This window comes from Rhinolophus sinicus, linkage group LG07 (genome assembly GCF_036562045.2).
Source record: "Rhinolophus sinicus isolate RSC01 linkage group LG07, ASM3656204v1, whole genome shotgun sequence".
NCBI classification, from domain to species: Eukaryota; Metazoa; Chordata; class Mammalia; order Chiroptera; family Rhinolophidae; genus Rhinolophus; species Rhinolophus sinicus.
In genome coordinates, this window is record NC_133757.1 from 31,943,017 (window position 1) to 31,965,870 (window position 22,854).

General features: G+C 37.9%; 1 protein-coding gene across 1 annotated transcript; it reads right to left on the reverse strand.

Moving 5' to 3' along the window:
• Positions 1 to 577: 577 nt before the first annotated feature.
• On the reverse strand, positions 578 to 20,522 carry LIPM (lipase family member M). Its single transcript, XM_019738515.2, has 9 exons — positions 20,240 to 20,522; positions 17,257 to 17,374; positions 11,103 to 11,301; positions 10,142 to 10,251; positions 7,718 to 7,854; positions 7,432 to 7,578; positions 5,984 to 6,055; positions 4,199 to 4,270; positions 578 to 974 (listed from the first exon to the last, which is right to left on the reverse strand). Exons 1-9 carry the CDS (start codon positions 20,384 to 20,386, stop codon positions 705 to 707), a joined length of 1,272 nt encoding a protein of 423 aa, XP_019594074.2. The 5' UTR covers positions 20,387 to 20,522; the 3' UTR covers positions 578 to 704.
• Between the last annotated feature and the right edge of the window lie 2,332 nt (positions 20,523 to 22,854).

Here is a 22,854-nt window from a genome sequence, read left to right on the forward strand (position 1 = left end):
AAAAGCAACTTGGCTTCCTGAGGTAGTGTTATGTCTTTATGGAAATAAGGTGAAAATGTCTAGCTTATTTTGTGAAAGTCAACAATAATCCAGAGATTCAAGACTTCTGTCCCAATTTGTCATTTTACTTTATTCCTTCAAAAATATGGTTTATAGAAAAAAATAAATGTTTTAGAGAGGTTTACCTGAATGACATAGATAATTTCAAGCTCTCAGGTACAACCAACCCTTCAAGGTACCATGTTTCCCTGAAAATAAGACCTAGCCAGACATTCAGCTTTAATGCGTCTTTTGCAGCAAGAATTAATATAGGACCGGATCTTATATTATATAAGTCCTGGTCTTATATTATAGTAAAATAAGACCGGGTCTTATATTAATTTTTGCTTCAAAAGACGCATTAGAGCTGATTGTCAGTCTAGGTCTTATTTTTGGGGAAACACGGTAGTAGAATATATACTAGCACATGAAACCTATGTTCACCCAATGAGTAGTTTAATTAACTGAAAAAAACTTAAATGTTAATTTTAGTGCCAAATGTAGGAATTCTGAAGGAATCTATATTAAATGTCTGCCCTGCTTTCTCCATCTCCCTTCTACTTATGATAGGCTTCCCATTCTGGAAATCCTTAAAATCATCAGTTCATGGACCGCAGCCCCATCTTCCATGAGGCTTTTCATAAAACTTGTCAGTATCAGATGCTTCACAATCTGACCTCACATTTTTCCTGGGAATGGCTGGTCTCCTCCTGCTTCATCAGATGTATGATTTCATTGTACATACGGTGAGGGGCATCCAAACCCCAGATGAAATCCACATGGGCCCATTCAGGAATGTTCTTATGGTAGATAAGGTTGTTCATTTCGGCGAGCAGTGTTTTCACGTCCTCTGGATTTGAAAGCCAGTCCTGACCTCCAGTCCACATTGCTGTAGGGACTGTCACATCTCTAACATTGTACCTTACAGGAGTTGGCTAGAAAAAAGGATTAGTTTATAACTGTAGATAATATTTGGACTTCCAAGCTCATAGTTTACAATTCAAGTAAACATACTAAATAATGCCATGTGTTGTGATGCAAAGTGCATGGGCATTGGAGCCAAACAGACCTGCATTATGTATTTTGTTCCAGCCTCTACTTGAAGGTAAAAATTACTTATCCTTACTGAACCTCAGTTTCTTCATCTGTGAAATGGGGATAATATCTCTAATCACTTACTAGATTAGATGAGAAAACATGTAAATTGCCTGGCACTTTAAGCATTAATTTTCAATTATTTTTCTTCCTATTAGTAAATATTTTACACATAAATCACCTTTAAAAGATAAGTTCACAAATGTTTCATGAGGCCAGAGTTAGAGACACTCTACAGACAAAGGCAACAGCATGGAACCTACTAGGAAGGCCTCTGGGTCTTCACAGAGACTTTCTATGACAACAGAAAGCCTTTGAACCTGGCCCAGCCTGCCTGTGTCTTCAAAAACATGGGAAGTCAATGGCACTGGAACTCAGGTAGTTTGAAGCAAGGGGAGGTAGAATTTAGATCCCTGCTCTAGCCCTCCATCACCCAAAGAAGGGTGTCTCGGTTCTTGAAACCTAGTCTTATTCAAGCAGTGCTACTACATCAGAGTGCCTGGCTGAGCCCTGGAAGTTAATCAGCACCCAGAACTTTATATAGAAAGGGTGAGGCCCATTTCTTTGTCAGAAAATCACCCTGGAGCTGAGGTTCCAATCCAGGCAATCCTTGTTCTACTTTGTGACTTTCTAAGAATTTAGAGTTATAGCTTGTGATGTTGTAATTGATAATGATAATAAGAAATATATATTTGGTCCTCATTCCCATTTCTGGCACAGAGTTCCTAAAACCCTTGGAATTTACTATCGTGTTTCCCCGAAAATAAGACCTACCCAGACAATCAGCTCTAATGCATCTTTTAGAGCAAAAATTAATATAAGACCCAGTCTTATTGTACTATAATATAAGACTGGATCTTTATAATAATAATATAATATAATAATATAATATAATATAATATAATACTGGGTCTTATATTAATTTTTGTTCCAAAAGACCCATTAGAGCTGATTGTCTGGCTAGGTCTTATTTTTGGGGAAACACAGTAAGTGATGAGAACCATAAAAATGTCTTTTGTAATGTTAATGAGGTGATTTGGAACCAGATGGAGACTTGTTGCTAGTGGAGTCAAACATGTGATTAGAGAGTTAGAACTTTCAATCCCACACCCCCAAACCTCCAGGGAGGGGAGAGGCCTGGAAATTGAGTTCAATCGCTAATGGCTAATGTTTTAATCCATCGTGTGTGTAATGAAGCCTCCATAAAAACCCCAAAGCAACGGGGTTCAGAGAGCTTCCAAGTTTGGTGAACAAGTGGAAATGTAGGAAGACTTGTGCGCCTGGAGAGGGCATGGAAGCTCTGCACCACTTCACATATACCTTGCCCTATGCATTTCTTCCATTTGTCCTTTTGTCATCAATTGGTAATCTACAGTAAGCAAAATGTTTCACTGAGTTCTGTGAGCCAATCTAGCATATTAATCGAACCAGAAGAGGGTGTCATGGGAACCTGTGATTTACAGCTAGTCGATCAGAAGTACAGGTTACAACCTGGACTTGGGATTGGCATCTGAAGTGGGGCGGAGGTGGGGGGCTACGTCTTATAGGCTAGAACCCCTAACCTGTAAGCCAAGGAGGAGGTCATTGGAACGTCTGATTTATAGCCAGTCCATCAGAAACACAGGTGGTAACAACCTGGACTTGTGAGTTGTGTCTGAAGGTGGTGAGGGAGGGCAGTCTTCTGGGACTGAGTCCTTAACCTGTGGGATGTGATGCTGTCTCTGGATAGTGTCAGAATTGAGTTAAGTTGTAGGACTCCTAGCTGGTGTTCAGAGAATTGCTTGTTGATGTGGGAAAACTCACTCTTCCCCCCCCTAATCCCCCTCCCCCCGCCACACACACATCAGCATTTGGTGATGAGAACCACCTTTTATAACCTAACTTAGATATAAAAGGTTGGACTACTCTATGGAGCCAGTAATATTTTTCCTTGTGTTACAGGTGAGAAGACTGAACTGAATTCAGGTCTAGTGCTAAGGTTCTGTGACACCTTTTTATATGCGTGTTTTCTCTTCCTTTCCATGAACATTTTCTGGCACCTACTCTGCATGAGTCACTTTCTCTAGAACTCAAGACATTACATGTTGATAAATTAAAACTATCTTGGAACTGGAATGCTTTCTTTAAAGACATATTTTAGGAAACAGTGAAGATGGATCTTAAAAAAAAAAAAAAAAGAGTAGCTGATACCTGTGGAGAGTTTGCTATTTAGGGGAACTACACAGTCTGTCCAACTTCCTAGCTTTTCCTATTGAGATTGAAGTACAGAAATGGTTGTTAAGTACACTATGAGACTCTCAAAAATTTGCCTGTCTATCCAGCTCCCTCCAGCTTTAAATTTGTATGGTCAACGTTTGTTTGCATTCACACACAACCTAACTGATCATCTCCAGTGCAGATTTTATGCTCAGAAGAGTTTAACATCCACTTGTGATTTGCCACAGCTTTTATTTTTAATATTATGCTGTAGTACTGACAACACATTTTTTAGGTAATGTGATAACACTTTTTCCACAATTTTCACTTGCAAATTACAAGTTCATTATAAGTGTCACCAGGTTGAACTCTTAAAAAGTATCTAATCCAATAATTTTAAAAAATAAATGAAGGCCTGAAAAATTGAATCAGCCTATCCAAAACCACACAAGTTTATAGTGTAGAGGCAAGACTAACACCGTAATCCTCACTTGCCAATTAATACTCTTGTTACTGTACCATGAAAAAACCCTGCCTTTCTCACTGGTGTTTGTTTATTTGCTGATCCTAAAAGGATCCTTCTAGTAGTAGTCACGACAGACTATACACTCTTCTTCACCAAACCTACCCCATCTTTTTCCTAAGAAACCCATTATCAAAAAGAGTTCTCCTAGTTCATTATAAAAGCAAGAGGCCTCTTGGCTAAACTGCGAACACTGCCATTTTCAAATGGAGTCAAATTTGAACTGTTATTTTCCACTTGCATTCTTGTATTTTATTCCCATCTCTACAATAAACTGCCGTTACAACTTCCCTCTTATGCACTTCTGAAGGATGCATGTGCAGTAGATGGCATTGATTTTCTTACCTGATTGCTTTTCTCCAGATTTTTGGTCTCGCTCCCCCAGTCAAACCCCCGGAGTTCCCCAGAATTCACTGCCTAAAAGGAAACAAAAATTTACATGGCATTCAAATATATCACTGGGTAAGGGTGGGAGGAGTGGAAATGTGCTACCAAGTCTGCAACTGTGAGGGAAGCAGAGAGCAAAGGATGCGTCTGCTCTTCTGGTCAAAGTGTCAAAGCAAGAATAAGGCCCTTTTGGGGAGAGAATTGGATGTACTACAGAAATGCTTCACCACCATGTTATACAATCCCAGGAAGTGCATCCCCATACCAGTCTATGCAGAAGGGTATTCTGAACAACTCTGTCGGCTGCAACGGGAAAGCTCCCCCTGGAGTTGTGCAATGTGGTAATTCTGGGAGAAGGGGACCAACGTCCATGCCAATTAAAATTATTTGATTTTGATTATAAAATCTCTCTCTCTCTTTTTTTCCCCTCTTACACACACACACAGACACACACAGACACACACACACACACAAAATTATAACACTGACCTTAAAAGAACTATTTCACTAGGCTCTATATTGTTATAAAAACAGATATGACCAACGTTTATTCTTTATAGATGTCATTACTATTCTTAAAACTTTCTGCTTGAGTTAAGAGCTTCTATTTATTTTTTTGTCAACATGTTTTTTGTGGTTTTTTTTTAAACATTTTTAAAATTAGTTTCAGGTGCACAAAACAATGTAATAGTTAGACATTTATCATTTATATCCCTCACACAGTGAGAAACCCCCTCCCCCCATCCACTACCCCTCTGACATCGCATACAGCTGTTACATTTCCACTGTCTCTATTCCTAATGCTGTACTCCCCTTCTTGTAACAATATATATATATACATATATGTGTATATATATATATATATATAAAACTGTAGTTGACATTCATTATTGTTCAGCTTCAGCTTCAGGTGTACAGTGCAGTGATCAGGCATCTACATCATCCCTGAGGTGGTCTCCCTAATGAGACAAGTGTCCGTCAGATACCCTACAAAATCTTTACAACATTGATAACGTTCCCCAAATTGACTTTCATATCCCAGAAACAGTCTCAGAGACATAGAGGAAAAAATGGGCGTTGCTAGATGGGAGGGAGGTTGGGGATAAGGGACAAAATGGTATTTTTAATAGATGAGAATCTAAGGTTAGTTACGCTCTAGCTCTGTCCTGATCTCCACCCCTACTTCCACAGCCAATCGGGGTCACTATGGTATCATCTACAATGAGCACTGCTATTAGGTTCAGTGCTTCTTCATATGTGAGAAATAATAATTAGTATTCACATTGTCCTTGCATCAACCTGAATGTCTTACCTCGGATCTGCCCCTATTTCATGTGACTGGTAATCACTTTCCCTCCTGTGTTGCAGGTATAGTCTGTAGCACAAAGGACTCCTGTGAAACCCCTTTGGGCAATTAAGTCCTGACTTAGCATGTTTGTTACTACTAGACCATGCTTTTGGAGGAGCCAAAAATGATTTCCTCCAGCCTCAGTTTGGGGTGGCTAGAGACAGAGAAAGGTCTCACTGGGCCCATCTGAATTCACACTTTTAAGGTCCACTAAAGAGGTCTGTGGGCCAATACTCCCCCCCGCCCCCTTGAAAAGTTTCAACGTTCTAGATCACATTTCATCTTGGAATAAATGTGAAATGATGCCAGACTGTCAAAAGGACATCCTGTGACTATTTCAGCAAAACGTGCAAAGACCTTTACTTAGGGAAAACTACAAATTCAACATTTCTTACCTGGCTCCAGTGTAGGATATTTTGCACAGATGTTCCGGCAGGAGTATGAGCGACATATACATTTGCTCGGCTCTGTAACAAAACATGATTGTGGGACATGGAAAAACTCATAAGACATGTACCTTGTCAAGACCAAACCTCCAGGGTGTCAGACTAAGAAATGGGAACATCATTAAATTATCAACAATTATCCATGAAGCAAAAACATACACATGCACATAAATAAAAAATGCTACTGAATGTATTTCTGGAACCTATATTTTTCATCTGAGAATAGCTTCTCATTAGAGATCTGACCTCTAAAAAAAACCAAAAAAAACAACAAACTTTACTAGAGTCATTAAGGATGACGGCTCTAGAATTGGCCTGTATTCAAATCCTAGATCTGCCATTTAATTTTTTGGTGGATATAAGAGCGTTATTTAATCCACTAAATCTCAGGATACTAATCTGTGTAGTAGGGATATTGCTAATACCTATCACATAGGATTCTTACAGGGAATGACTTAGGATGGCACATAATAAATGCTCATCGAATGGCAGCTATTAATTATATTAATAATATAATTAATGATATATATTATTAATAATATTACAATATAAGAAAAGAGAAAGAATCTCTTGGAAATAAAGATGTATTCCTCCAGCTTCTGGGAATGCTGCTGGCAGATAGCCCTCTACTGTTGGGTGTTTTGGGGGGATTGTCCCCAGGTGTATAGGACTGCCTTGCCCAGTGTGTCACCCATTACTGGCATCATCTGCATTAAATGACTGGTTGGTGTGGGGGTATAAAGACCCAGCCCTCTCACTCTAACTTAGGACAGCTCTGAAGGGTCATCCTATCTTCACAGATTTCTGTAGGATTAACTGAGGGTCCTATTGAGATTGCATCACAGCTTGACTTTTCGTCTACCCAATCCTGTTTCTTCCCTTCTCTAGGTGTTATTCCAAGGGCATGACCCCAAATTACTCTGCCTACTAATTTCCATCTCAAAGTATGCTTCCTGGGAACCCACAGTGTGATACCCACCAACTAGTAGCTATGCCTAAGCCAAATTGAAACTCCCAGACATCCTATCAAAGGACTTAAACTACAAACCAGAAGGACCCAAGAAGAAAGAAGAGGTGGATGACGCATGGAAGTTATCTCCTTTGACTACTAGGTTCTAATCACTTTTTTTCCCATCTGTTGATTCACTGTATAAAGCTGCTTTCAGATCTCTTCCATCTGTAATCTCTGAAGTTAATATCTAGAAGTGCCCTTACATTAACCTGGTCGCAACCCATGTTAAAGCAGTTCCTGTATATTAGTATGACTCAGAGAAAACTGAATTACTAGGATTAGGTTTCGCTAAGTTTTCACTGGCGATAGCTCATTGTCAAGGAGTGAGACTAATAACTCCTAGCTTTGCTTCGGAAAACTGAGAATTTTCTAGGCTCCCACTTACCATATTCATATTGTTTGTGTTAAATCCTCCTAGAAGTAAAATGATATTGCTGCAAATCTGATCAATAATTATCTGGCCACAAAGGTAAATATAAAACTGGCGGAGAAATCTGGTCTGGTACAGAAATTCTTTCCTGCCAAACAATCCCTGTAAAAATATGAAACAAAATAGTAGCAATTACATTACAGTAAAAAAGAAGTGACTCTAATTGAAAAGTGTACATTTTAGCATATTGGCCTGGAAGACTCTTGTACATAGACAAAGAATTTTCTGAGGAATCACATACCTTGATCATCATATGTGGCAGCAACAAAAATTTGGTCCCAGGGCTTTTCGCATGTTTAACAGTAGCTATGGGTGCTAAGGCAAAATACATTTTTATTTTCTGAGCCAGCTCTGGCATGGTGGAAAATGCAATAAAGCCTGCAAGAGAAGAAATATGTCAGTGTGGATATTGAATACCCTAGAACTCATAAAATGTATATTTTACTTTTGTCAAGATATTTCAGTAATTACATGTGATTGAGTCTTAACTCTCTCATGAAATTTTAAGCTCTTTGAGGTGAGGGAAAAACAACAGCAATAAAAACTCCTTTGTTTTCCCTCTGACCTCTAGCTTATTTGATATCCAGTAGTAGGTTCTCATTGAATTGTTGAATTAAATTATTGAGTCCAATAATATGAAAATATGAACTTTGAGAATACATATATAAATATATAAGATAGATAGATAGATAATAGAGAGAGAGAGACAGAGAGGTAACTATATGCTAGACGTTTTGTGGCGACTTCATGGTTTTCACCTCATTTAATTTTCAAATTCTTACGAGGTATTTTAAATAAATATCTACAGTTAAAAAAATGAGAACAAGAGAAATTGCCTGGTTTATTGATAATAACCATGTTCTGTAACATAATGGGTATTGAGATAGCAGGGTCTTGCTGATTTTCCTCGACCCCTAATTTTTTTGGAACCCAAACTATAACATTATCTAGATAAGTTGTCTAATGAACTGGATTCCAACTCTTACTTTTACCTTAGGCTAGGTATGGGATGCTGGTTAAGTCAGTCCGTGCCTTAGTTTCAATACCTATAAAATAGGGTCAAATTCCCTGAATTAGCACTGTACAGAGACAATCTCTGTGGAACTTTTGGGAGAAAAAGTCTATTGTATAAAGCAAGGACATGGTCATTATATTTTAAATATTATGTGTCTATTTCAAAAGAGCTTGTACTCTCTCTGTTTAGGCTGATAGTGGCAGGCTGGGAGGAGGGAGGCTGGGAAAACAAAAACAAAAACAAAAACAGATGGGATCACATGACTTCTGTCTAGTTCCGAGAAGGTAAGTATTAAACAAGACTGATTCCTTCCCTTCTTTTCTCTCCATGTGATTAGGTTTGCCAGCTACATGCAAAGGCAAGCACAAGAGTGACCAGGTAGTAGCTCTTTCTCTCTCAACTACACCTTCAGTCAGACTGGGTTGAAAATACATTAAAATACATTACTATATTCCAGCTTAATTCTGACTATATAGAACTCCCCTCAAATATCAAGATGTAAGAACTCTAGATGACTTCTCCCAGCAACACTTCTCTTTATGCAAAGCAAATTCAAGTTCTCCACATTAATAGCTCCATGATTGACTAATAGAATAATCCTGTGCTTTCTTGTCCCCTCTTCTTTCTCAAAATAGCATTTAACTTCATCATTAGCACCTGTGTCTTCATGTCAAGTCGAGCAATTTGAGTATAGAGAAAAAAAAAAATTAAGGCCTTCGGATAGTAGAGTTGGAGCAAGCATAACACTTAATCTTTCTTTGTATGAAGTGCAGGGTGAGACATAGCATCACTGGAATCAGTTAATGTTACTGAAAAACCCAGAAAGGAAAATGTGAAAATCAAACTTTTTATTCACTAGAGCGCATCAATTAAAAGTGAACCAAGTGAACTTGTACCCTGAGTTACCTGTCTCCTTAGAATCCCTCACCCTGGACTTCAACTTTGAGTTTGGCTCAGGGTGAAGGTAAAGAGCTCTTCTCAGCTCCCTCTACAGAGCTTTCTCCTCAAGGCACACACTGTGCCTCTCCTGATCTTCCTTCAGCCTAATCTAAACCAAGCACATTTTTCTGTTGACTTTGGTCTGATAGAGGTACAGAATAGCCAGTCTTGCTCCCATCTTCCCAAGTAGGTGGTCTGTATCCTGCTGGGGCCATGAGTTAAGGGTTTCTCATAAATTCATCAAAAGCAAAAGGGCACCAGCACATAATTGCGGACACTGGCATTAGAAGGGGAAAAAAAGAGATTTGAGTAAAGTCCCCATCAGTTCTATTTATAGTATGACGACAGTGCTTCCTGTTTATTGCTTGCTTATTATGTGCTAGACACTGAACTCAGGATTTAATTCATTCAATGCATTTATTGAGTGCATACTATGTGTCAGGAACTGCTTTCACAGCGGTGTCATTTGCTCAATGACATTTACCTAAGAGGTGGTAGAGCCACTATTTAAATCCACAGTCTGTCTGACTCCAAAGCCTCTGTTCTACTGACCATACCAGAGGCCTCCCTCAATTCCATTTCCATTTCCTATAACCCTTAGAGTCACTGAAGAGAATGAGTGAAGTGTGAGATGACTGATTCCTGGCATAGCTGTATACCACATGCTCACATTTCTTCTGTGTATACAAACCTGCTTTCCTTTGAACCTACCCATGGTGGTGCCCTGTGAATAGCCGACATAATAGATCTTTTCCTGGCCCGTTTTCTGCAAAATAAAGTTTATGACTGCAGGAAGGTCAAACCTAGCCATCTCATCAAAACTACAAGGGGAAAAGACAAAGTTATATGAAAAGTCATAATCAGAAATAAACAAAAACAGCCCCCGGGTTTTACAAACAAGCCCTTGACTTATCATCCCCAACAGTTTGTTAATGTGCCCCTCCCAACACTCAGAATGGACTTGTTTCAAATGAGTTTCTCTGGAGTCACAGACTGTTAGCAAACTGCTGTTTCATCCAGATGTTATCACAGAGGGATAATCATCTTCAGTGAATATTTACTGAGCACTTGATCCACCTCCTAGGTGAGGTGTCCCGTTACTCTCTCAGCAGAACAGAACAGGGTCATGCAGACTCATTTGTATGAAAAATATTAAAGCTACTACAGGGACCCTTCTATGATGAAAGGGATAAAGAGCAGGTTGAATGTCAATCGGTCATTTAAATAAAAATATTTTGTAAGAGTGTGAGAGGTACGTTAGTTCAAATTGATAGTCCCTAAGGCTTACTAGTTTCTTTAAAATCTTTAATGTTGCTGGTCTCATCTCCTCCTGGGGGTAGTAGTTGTTGTCATAACTCACAGAAGAGTTGGTCCCAGGATATCCATCTTAGAAGGAAGTTGATGTATGCTTCTTTCATTCCACTCTTGATCACCTGACACCCACCACCGGTCTCACCCCATTCACCAGACCCAACCATCTATTTGGGAAACTCAATTTTCCCCACTACTTCCTCAAAAGAATCACTAGTCAATTAAGATAATCGGGGGACACCATATTAGGATACTGATGAGCCAATCAAAGTAAATCACCCAAATACCAGAAGCCATAATTTTTTACCCAGTGCTTCCAAAGACATCCATGTCCGCCTCCACTCGAAATCTTTTCAAATACCTGAAAGCCCAGAACTCATCTTGGTCTACGGAGAGGGTCTTGTGTTTCTGAGACCAGGTGTTTCCCCTGCTGTTCCCCATCCACACGTCGAAACCAGCATCTGCCAGAATGAAGCCCAGGCTATTGTTGGGCAGGTTGGAAATCCAGTTGCTGGCATCTCCAAGCAGCCCGTGCTGCAGTAACACCACAGGCCTGGAACCTACAAAACAGTATTTCAACTGTGGGAAGTAATATCCACCTTTCTTGTTAGCCCCTAATGTGCAAAGGCTTTCAAGCTGGACAAATTTGCGTTCAATTGTTGATTCAGCTGCTTGCTAGTTTGATTATCTTGGTCAGTTACTTAACTTTTCTGTGTCTTGATTTCTGCATCAGAAAAATAGAACTTTTCTTATGACTAAATGAAATAGTGCACAAGGAGCAGCAGGTAGCACAAAATCTGGCAAAGAGAAAGCATCAAAATTCTTATTTCATTGTTGTTTTTGTGTAGTTATTATTATTACGACATTTGTCTGGGCACCCCAGGAGAGTGTATAATGCAATGAGTAAGATCATTTTATATAATAATCAAAACTATTATATATTTTAATAAGAATAAGAAACTATATTATTTATAGTATGTCTATAATATATAATACAATATATTACTATACAATACAATATAAATATATAACTATGTGTATATGTTAATGTTATAATATCCATAATTATACAATGCTATATATATAATTGTTGAGTTATAATATTAATATACACATTTACACACAAATATATATACAATAAATATGTCAAAAGTACCCCAAGTCAGCTTGAAGTATCTCCCACTGTTCAAATATGGGAAAATTTGAGCATCAAAATAAATAATGACAGTAATAACTTACATACCAATGAATAAATTAAGAATGCATGAGTCAATATTGATATTAATAAAAATAAGCAAACAAGCAATTAGGGGAGAAGGAAAAGCTCTTATTTACAATATAATGCCAATTAATAAATACAGATAGATCAATGGCATTATAAAATCATTAATAGATTCTAAAATTAGTGGGTAAAAGTTTGAAGAGGTACAGGATATTTACATATCCTGAAAGTGCCTCCTCACAAATATTTATTAATTACAAAGGGAAGAATACTAACTTTACAACAGAAAAACTTGGCAGATACCATCTCAAAAAAGTGATCAAAGCAAATATCACCAAATGGAACTGAACCCCTAATTTATACCACCAACAAAAATTAACTCATAATGGATTAAAAGCTTAAATGTAAAACCTAGAAGAAAACATAGTGAAAAAGCTCCTTGACATTGGTCTTGGCAATGATTTTTTGGATATGACACCAAAAGCACATGCAACAAAAGCAAAAATAGACATGTGGGACTACATCAAACTAAAAAGCTTCTGTACAACAAATGAAACAGTCAACAGAGTGAAAAGGCTACCTGTGGAATGGGAGAAAATGTTTGCAAACTATATTTCTGATAACAAGGCACTCATACAACTCAACAGCATGTCCAATTTACATCATCCAATTTAAAAAAGGGCAAAGGATCTGAATGGATGGACATTTTGCCAAAGAAAACATACAGATGACCAATTGGTACATGAGCTAATCATCAGGGAAAAGCAAATCAAAACCACAATGAGAAATCACCTCACACACTTGTTAGAATGACTTTTATCAAAAGGAAGGGATAGCCTGTGTTGGTGAGGATACGGAGTAAAGGGAACCCTTGTGTACTATGAGTGGGAAAGTAAATCGAACATCCAAAGTTGAACTCATAGAAACAGAGATTAGAATAGTGGTTACCAGGAGCTGATGGGTAGGGAAAATAGGGAGATGCTTGCTGGTCCAAGGGTACAAGTCTTCAGTTATAAGATGAGTAAGTTCTGGAGATCTAATGGTGACTGTAGCAAATAATATTGTATTGTATACTTGGAATTTGCTGAGAGCATTCTCCCTTTCTGTCTCGTGCGCGCACGCACACACACACACACACACACACACACACACAGTAACTATGTGAGGTGATGGATGTATTAATTAACCTGAATGTGGTAATTACTGCACAAGGTATACATATAACAAATCATCATATTGTACACTTTAAATATATATATATAATTTTGTCAATTATACATCAATAAAGTTGGGGAAAAAATTAAGCTGATATTGCCAATTCTAAAACAAGCCATCATCATGTGCCTAATAGCATAATGCACTGGTAAGACACAACTTCATCTCTTTGGTATTCCTGCCAAAATATATAACCTAAATCTCATCATGAAGACACATCAGACAAACCATATTGAAGGGCATTGTATAAAATAACTTCAAAACTTTTCAAAAATGTCATGGTCAAAAAAGACAAAGAAAACTGAAGAATTTTTTCAATTTAGAAAAGAGACAAAGGGACATGACAACCAAATATGGTATATGACCATGGATTAGATTATTGACCAAGATTTCTAAAAGCTATAAAGCACTTGGGCACAATTGACAAAATTTGACTGTGGACTATGGTTTAAATATTAATATCAATCAGTGTTAGTTTTGTAATTTTGATAAATGTATTGTGATTATAGAATATCCTTCTCAGTAAAGGATATCAGGATATTGTCCCCACCCCCTCCAAATATGTCACTTTGGCATAAGAATTATTTCGTGCTGAAGGCATTTGAGTTCCTGAAATCCCTTGTCTGCCTAAAAGCAGAACCTCCCAGAAGAACTCAATTGTCCTAAATTCCCTGGAAGCAACTGTAATCTTCTCTTCTTGGATACGAGATGTTGGCACCACAAACAGACAGACATTGTCATAAACTATCATATCTCCCTCTATTTTCCTAAGGGCCATTTGTCTTTTCAGAAAGTCATTTGCTTTTCCATAAGTGCTCTTTTTTGAACTCTCTTTTCCCTACTAAGTCAGGCATATAGACCCCCAAATCTAAACACCATTTTCAGTTACTCATCTCTGAGTGCTCCTATGTGTATGTGAGATGCCCCTGCTAATAAACCTCTGCTTGCTTTTCTCTTCTTAATCTGTCTTTTGTTAATCTAATTCACATGGCACCAGTTGGAGAACCTAAAATGAGTAGGGAAAAAAAGTCGTTTTTTCCTCCTTGACATTAGGAAATACATACTGAAGTATTTAGGGATTAATAGGCATGATGTCTCAAACTTACTGTGAAAGATTTTTGAAAAAATAATGAGAGAGAGAGAAAGTGGGAGAGAGAAAGAGAGAATAAATGGGGGTAAATGGTAATTCACAACTGGTGAATTAGGGTAAAGGGTATATGTTGGTTTTCCTTGTACGATTCTTGGAAACTTTCTGTAAATTTGAAATTATATCAAGATAAAATTTATAAAAAAACATCAGTAAGGGATAAAGAAGGATTAAGGTTTTTAGGAATTCTAACGTTACATAAATTAAGATGAACATCATTTTTTACATTAGCAAGTAACACTGAAAGATTAATAAAATGCTGTACCTTTAGGAGGAGAAACATGAGAATTAGCTCAGATCAAGAATGTGATGTCCACATCACAGTGCCTGGCTTAGAGGAAGCCTGCAGTAAAGAGAAGCTTTATTGCTGCTGTTATTAGTGCTGTAATTTTCAAAGGCAGTGATTCTCTGAGCTTCAATGTCCTCATTAACAACGCAAGGGTATAATCGCCTACCTAGCAGGGTTTTGAGGGTTAATTGAGATACCGTGCATTAAGCATTCAGCAAGCTGCCTAACTGCTTAGAAGATGGTAGATCCTGTTATTCAGTGAACTGAGTACATATGCAATCTCTTTGTAACACTGGGGTCTTTCTACAACAAACTCATCCAGCATCTGGGCAATCTTTATGAGTTCCATTTGCCTCATTCTATCCCTCTGGTGAGAAAACAGGAGGGCTGCTAATGAAGGACAGGGAGAATGGAACTGAGTTATTTTATATGTTCCTTTATGTCTGGTCATTGAGTTCATCCTCTTAACCCTCAAGGAGGTGACCTGAATACTATGTGATCAAACCAAGATGGATCAATGCTCCCCTTTTGGAGTCCTACGGCCGTTTCCCACGGCTGGGGCCAGTTGGCCCTGTTAGCAGTAGTTTGTACTTGTGGTTCACCTAGTGAGAGAGCTGGCTTATACATGATTGGTATCATTTCAAGTATCCCTTAGCGTCATGGACTTTCATTTACATTAGAGCCAACAGGTGAATGTGTAAGAGCTACTCTTTAAAAAGCTGTCATTTTTGAGGATGGCCCAGCCTATTTTCTCTCTTGATGTAAATACTTGAAGCGAACAATGATTATCTGATGAAGATTTTTAAAAGGCTTTTGTCACAAGCTTATAGATATCTTTCAGTCCTTTTCATTGGCCCTCTTTTTGAAGAGATGTTGAGAAATTTTATTTTCCTTCAGAGAGGGGTATTTCCTCCTTAAAGAGGCCAATGGGAGCTGCAGGAACAACATCAGCCACTAGAGGGGAGTATTCTGCACCGACTGACACCCGGAACTGCAAACTCCTGGGCAATGGGTGGACAATGTAAATAAACCGGGGATGAGAAAACAAACGCCCACGAAGAGGAGCTGCAGGAGTCTCCCCTGATACTAGGAAATGCTACAGTCACTTGGTTACTTGGCAGATCCATGCCTTGATTGATTACCCTCTAGAATTTGTGGGGCTTAGTGAAAAGTTCTCTGTCTCCAGCCTATTCATTTATTTACATAAAATTAATTTATTCATTTCACATATATTTATTGACGTCTACAATATGGTTGGCACTGTTTTAGGCATTGGTGCTAGCCTTGAACAAAATGAAGTCCCTGCTCCCCTGAGTTGATATTGTGGTGAGGCTGAGGATACATAAACAAGCAAGTATCTACATATCAGGTGGTGTTAAGTACTATAAGAAAAATTAAGCAGGATAAGGGGCTAGATCTCAATAGGTGACAAAGGGCTGCTATTTTGTATAGGATGGTCTTGGAAAGAAGGTGAAAGAAGGACCAGGACAAACTGTGTAGATATCTGATGAAATAGTGGTCCAGAGGGAGAACTCTGAAGTTCAAAGGCACTGAGGAGGGAGTATACTCAACATATATGTACAGCTGTGCAGCTGATGTTAAAAAAAAAAAGCTGGTTTGCAAAAAACTGCACAAGTGTAATGTAATTGGAATAAAACAGACCCTGAAGCTTCTTTACACCAAAGGCCAGTGGCATTTCCCCAGTATTTTCTGGTCCTAGTTAACACTATGGGCTGTGGTGTCAGACATCTTGATTTGAGACCTGCTTTTGCAACATACGATCAAGTAGTCATAGACTTTATGGGCAAGTTATTTAGCCTCTGTGAGTGGCAGTTATTAGGATTATTGTGAAAGTTAAATGAGACTAACACAAATAAAGCACAAAGCACTTAGTATTGTACCTGGCATATAGACGGAACTTAATAAGAAATTATACTATCTGTACTCATGACAGATAACATGGCTGCTGCTATAAACATAGAGCTAGAGTATTAAAAGGAATAGAACCAAAGAGAGATGATGGATAGGCACAATTTAATGGGTAATGAAAGTGAATTTTTGAAAAGCCAGCAATAGCTGAAAATCCCATATGCAAAAAGAAGGAATTATATAAACTATGGAAATGTAGTAAAAAAATTAAAACATACATGTATTGCCTGATTCTTAAAAAGAATCTGGGCAACATCTTAAATATTTAGTGAAAATCTGGCCAACACTTTAAATATTTAAAGTGCAATTTGGATGGGGAAAATAGAGTGTTCAGGGGTGAGTACCAGGTACCATATTGGAGTTTGCATTCTTCATGAGCAGGGGTTGGTACAGTCTGTTCAAGAGATCATTAGTGGGATATTCTAGATATCTATATAGGAGGGGTTTAGGGAATGGGTAAAGTGCTAGAAAAAGTCAAGAAATGGACTTTTCTTGAAGATCTTTTTTGAAAATAAATACTATGCTTATTTGAGATCCTTGGGGCTGGGGGGTGGTAATGGGTATTATGGGGATAACTGAAGCCATCTTTCACCCTGAACAATTGGCCCCCATCTATACTAAGAACCCAGACTCTCTTTGACACATTCAAACCACAAGGAAGTCATTACTGTAGGGAAGACTGCCATGTTGGGGTGACATAGTGTACAGCATACCTGTCTTTTTAAATTGCACTAGGCCTTCAGGAATTCTGTTAACAGAAAGGATATACCCATCTTCTGTTGTGACTTCATACTCCTCACAGGGATAGCCTTTATGTTGGATGATTTCACTCTATGGAAAAAGCACAATTTCTGTTGAGTTAAGTTCTGTATGGCTATATCCTCAATGATCCAAAAGTTAAAAAGTAGATGCCTTGATGCTGGAAGACATAGACAAGAAATTCCTTGCTTTTCTCTAGCTAATCATGTTATCTTAGAAAAATCACTCAGTTCTTCGCAGTTCTCATTTTCTTTACCTTTAATGTGGAGACTGGACTAAAATGATGGTCCTCTAAGTGTGGACCCTGGACTAAAATCATCAGTATCACTTGGACACTTGTTAGAGATACAAATTATCAGTTTCCACCCAAACCTATTGAGGATGAGGCCTAGCAATCTGTGCTTTAACAGGCTCCGTAGGCAATTCTGATGCACTCTAATGGGTGTGCATCAGAATCATCTGGGAAATTTACACATACAGGCTCCTGGGCTCTCTTTGAGTTAGGAATCGGGTAATTCTAATGCAACCAATGGGCCGCTTGTCTTATGAGAACCCCTGGACCATGCATTCCCTAAATTTCTTTTCAGCTTTAAAACCACAGACTCATCAAGAGAAGTACTGCTTAATATTTTTAGGTCAAGCATCCCTCAGTGAATTTGAGGGGTTTCAGGTTTCTTCTTGCCTATATATAGAGCCCTGGTTAAGGATCCTTATTTTATGCAGTTGTTACATGTAGGAAGTCTGTAAAATATGAAGCTGCAGAGATCTCCTAAGTATTCTTACTGTTTTTGCCCATTGTCATCACTTAAAGAACGAGGGGATTATTTCTATCAGTTGCTTTAAAAGGAACAAAAGAGGAGAAAGCCAGGTGCCAAATGCCCAATGGATTATATAGGGCAAAAGGGCATAGTAATCAAGAGAAAGGCCCTAGTGTCTCACTGCTTGAGTTTTAATCCTGCCTCTAACACTAATACACAAACTAGCTATATGATTTGGGGAAATTTACTTAACCTGTCCTTATTGCTCAGTTTATTCATTGTATGTTAGGTACACCAATGGTTCGTACTCCACAAAATTAGTGCAAAGAATGTAAAAAGATAATGCACATATAATACTAACTGGGTTACCTGGCATATAATAGGTACTGAAGGAGCATTGGCTAATACTATAATTAAAAACCACCCCACCCTTTCAAGTTATTCCTCTTCATCTTTCAGACTTCAGGTTAAGAAACCTTTCTTCAGAAAAACTTCCCTAAATTTCCTGGATTAGGTCCTCCTATTTCATGTTTTCTTCTTTGATTTCACTGTTCTTGTAATTAGTAATTGAGAGTCTATCTTTCCTGCTGGATTGTAAGCTCTGTGAAGTCAGACTTTTGATATTCTTAGATCTCTCTGTAACCTTAGTGCATAGCACAGTATCAGGGGCCTAATAGGTGTTCAATTAACACTTACTAGAAAAATACATAAATGAAGCCAACTGTATACCAAAATATAGAGCAGATTATATCCATCTAAATCAGCATATAGAAGCAGGCCCATTCACACTCTGAACCATTTTTATTCTATATCATTTAATTTATACCAGTAATCATATGAATTTTCTATTTTACTTCATCTCTCCATGCATAACAGGTCAATGCTAGAATCCAATTCAAAGGATTTTAATTTTAAGGCTCCTGATGCGTCAAGAGTGTACAGGTACTGGGCACATCCAGTGGGTGAGGCCCAGGGAGGTTGGCTCTGCCTGCAGCTGAAGAGATTCCCTCCACCCAGTAACCCAGAGGAATTTGTGTGGGAACTTCTCAGGGCCAGAGGATGGTTCCTGAGGATCTACGCCAATGTGCTAATAAACTGAATAAACCATCAAAAGACAGTCACTCTTTGGGATAATCAAATGAAACCCGATAGTTGGCATGATGAAGATTCAAACTATTTCTATGGCTTGTCAGAGTTTTAGAATCCATTCAAAGGAGACTACTGTGAAAAGGGTCTTAAATCTGTATAAAGGAGGGCATGTTAAATCTGTGACAAATCTATGGATCATGAACACCACACACAGTCTCACTCACCTGGGAGGATGTACTGCATAGTGGTTACAATTATGTGTTCAGACAGGCCTGCTTATAAATTGTAGCACTACCACCTACCAGTGATGTGGCCTAATTTAAGTTGTTTAACCTCTTTAATCCCAGCTCCTTCATTTGAAAAATGGGGATTATCCTACCTACTGTATAGGACAGTGAAGATGAAATGAAATTAGTTTTCATCACAATTCTGCTGTTGGATAAGTGTTAGTATATGGTGGACATTAAAACTCAACTAAGAATTTTAAAGTAAGCCAAAAAAAAAAAAAAAAAAATCCTCCGGGATACCTAAAGAGATATCGTATCATTCATGAATTTCACTCACCGGAAGCTCTCTCTAGCATTTATTAGGCTCCTTTTACTGCCAGTCAACAAAGTGACCAGTCCAAAATAGGATAACAAGAATACATTAGAATGATGTAGGATGCTACTAGAAGTGAGTGCCCTAATAATAAGTGAGGGCTAACACCTTCGTAATATGGGAGAAAGTAGAAAAAGAATCAAAGCACAGATAAAATGGAAATAATTGAGGGTCTGGGCTTGACCCAAGATACTTCAATGATTTCTCTGCTCATAGGATAAATAAAAAAATTCAAGAAAAAGTTAAATTGTGTTTGAATCCCAAAGGGATTAAGTGATTAGCCTGACTGAATTTGTTGGAGGAAAACCCAGTTTACTCACCCAATTTATCAGTTTAGCACTTTCCATTTACAATATGCTAATTTATTACTATGCTCTACTAGCAAAAACTACCACCATATATAAATATAATGCAGATAATACACAGATACAAACATTAACATGTAAGGCACTTCATCTCCCCCAAAACATTATGAAAAATCCCAACTTACAATATTCATGAATGCTTCTGGGTCCACATCTTTAGTTGGCATACGTCCTGAATTCACATTTCTTTGGAACAAATACGCCACCAGAATCAGAAGCCACATCTCAGTTCTGTGTGAAACAATCCACTCTCTTGACAAGATTTTTGACATGGTCCAACATCTGCACTTATGTTTTCCTGGTGATATAACAACTAATTCTAAAGTCAGACGGATCTGTAGGTTTAAAAATTCAGGTAATTCTTTCCCCAAATTCTGGAGCAAATTCAATAAGCTTGGTTGACAGAGATGAAAGAACACAAAGTACAATGTGAACATTGTCTAGGATGTCCCAACACCATCTGGCTCCTCCCACTCCTTCACACAATTTGCAGTCACCAATCCTTCAGCTTGTAAATGTGTAAATTTGATGCAACCTGGAGTTATGTGCATATGATGAAGCCCATAAAACCCGTTTTCTTCATTAGCAGGTAATAAGGGCCATAGGGAGCAGCTTTTCTTTTTTTCTTAGTTTTTATCCTTCTTTGATAGCTAGAAAATACTACAAGTTTCTATAGTCACATGCTAAGGCTCTGGTGATCTGTCCTTTGGTTGCAGATCAAGGTAGTAATAAGTATTTTTATTGAAAATGTCAAAAAGTTTTAGGACATTTTCTATTTTTAGTAATGGTTGAGAACATTGGAAGAAAATAAATCTTCCATGTTTAGGCCATTTCTATTTAGCTCAACTAAATTGACTTGTATGAACTGTTTTATTTTGGTTTGTACTCACTAGTTAATTGCTGAGAGATTAGTTTAATGGATACCTGCCAGTTAAATTGTCTTCAATAACTAAAATGAGTTGCAGCTTGGTTATTTTTCGTGAACTAAATGTCCCAGTTCAATCAACTGTGTGGCAATGTGAGCGATTCCTTAGCCAAGAGGATAGAATTATCGTCATTTTAAGTAAAGAATGTGTTAGAATTTAAGAAAAAATATTATTTAAAGTAAAATATTTCTTTGCTTTTACATCAACTCTTCAGAGCTGAACTAACAGCAGCCACATTAGAATGAATGTTGGAATGTGGTTGGCGAAGGAGCCAAAGCTGGAACAGGAATGGCGAGTCTGTGAGAAAGTATCTGCCCATAGACTCAGCCTCACCCACTCCGGGCAGGCTGCACCTATGATGAGGTAAGCCTGCAGCTCTTCTCTGGACCAATTTCAACACTCCCACCATTGTTGATCTGATGCATGCTAAGGAGGAGTTATTTGACCTAATTTAGAAGAGCAGAGAGAGCATTTGTCCCACACTGCAGAGCCCATATCCTCAGTATCCACTGAATACATTCTGAAGTTATGCAAAATGAAATTTTAGAAAAGAACTTTGGAGCCTACTGTTGACATTTTAGGATTTTAAGGTGCTGTATAGCTAGATGGAAAGAAAATTGCATTCCGCTCTTTCATTTTTAGAAATGTGAAGACATGTTAAATGACTTGCCCAACAGTACCTAGGTTCATAGTGGCAAGGCCAGAACTAAAATTCAGGTATTTTAATTGATTGTTTAGTAGTATTACCACATCGGGAAAAAACGTAATGCTTCCATATCCTCTTCCCCATTCAAGGACAGAAACTTCACATGCTAGTAAAAACAACTACACCAATCTCTGTGAATTGTCTCTTTTAAAGTTCTCTTCTGGATTTAAAATTCAAAATAATTCTTAATAATTTCATTATAATCTACTCACATTTGCTCCAATAAAATCTACTCGCATTTGCTCCAATGTATTCAGGTAAGATCAACTCCTACATTGGATTAATATATTTGTGAATACTGTACAGATTTATTAATGAAAGCATTGATGCCAATAAACTGACTAGTTCAGAAACAATCCTACATTTTTGGTAGTAGGACTACTTCTCACTGTCCACAGCCCCCTCTTTTTTTTCAGCCTTTAGAAACTGTGTCCCCCCTGGGTACAAGCATAATGCAGGGAAAATGAAATACAATTTGGTTCTCAAATTCTTAGGTAACTTTATGAGCTCTCAACTGTCATTTTGGAAGCAGGAAAGTAATATCCTAAGTCCAGCTCAAAGAACTACATTTTGAACAAATGTTAAATAAGTACAGTGTTCCCCATTGCAGAATTTTAGCAATGACCTTATCGCCTTAGCAATAAGGCGATAACCCATGGAAAGCATCAACAGTACTATAAAGAGAGATGGGGTACCCAAATGTGCCAATGTGACCTCAAACTTGGAATTGTTTATCTGAGAGAATTTTAAAAAGAGGTTTCTATCAAGGAAATGTGTCATCTTTTAAAATGGCTTTTTAACCATCTCGATATATAAAAAGAAGGATCTGAAACACCTCAACATCTTGAAACTAAGGAAATGGGTCCTCCTTAATGTGGACTGTCTATAAATCAATTAAATATCAAAACTACTTAAAAGCAACTGGTCAAATGGGAGAGAGATTGAGGAAAAACGTTCTAAGAAAAAGGGAACAGAGAATCAACATGCAAACTTACAAATAAATGCAATGTGTGTAAAAACTATAAAAATTGAAACAGTTACAACAAATGAACAGGACAAAACAAACAAACAAAACCAGTAATATAGAGTTAAAAACAAAACAAAACAA

Excerpts from the sequence above, each read along its gene's own strand:
- LIPM (XM_019738515.2), bottom strand. The coding sequence starts at position 20,386 with ATGTCAAAAATCTTGTCAAGAGAGTGGATTGTTTCACACAGAACTGAG. Across the intron at positions 11,302-17,256 it reads AGTGCAATTTAAAAAGACAG|GTTCCAGGCCTGTGGTGTTA; the intron begins GTATGCTGTACA and ends ACTGTTTTGTAG. Across the intron at positions 10,252-11,102 it reads GATGAGTTCTGGGCTTTCAG|TTTTGATGAGATGGCTAGGT; the intron begins GTATTTGAAAAG and ends TTCCCCTTGTAG.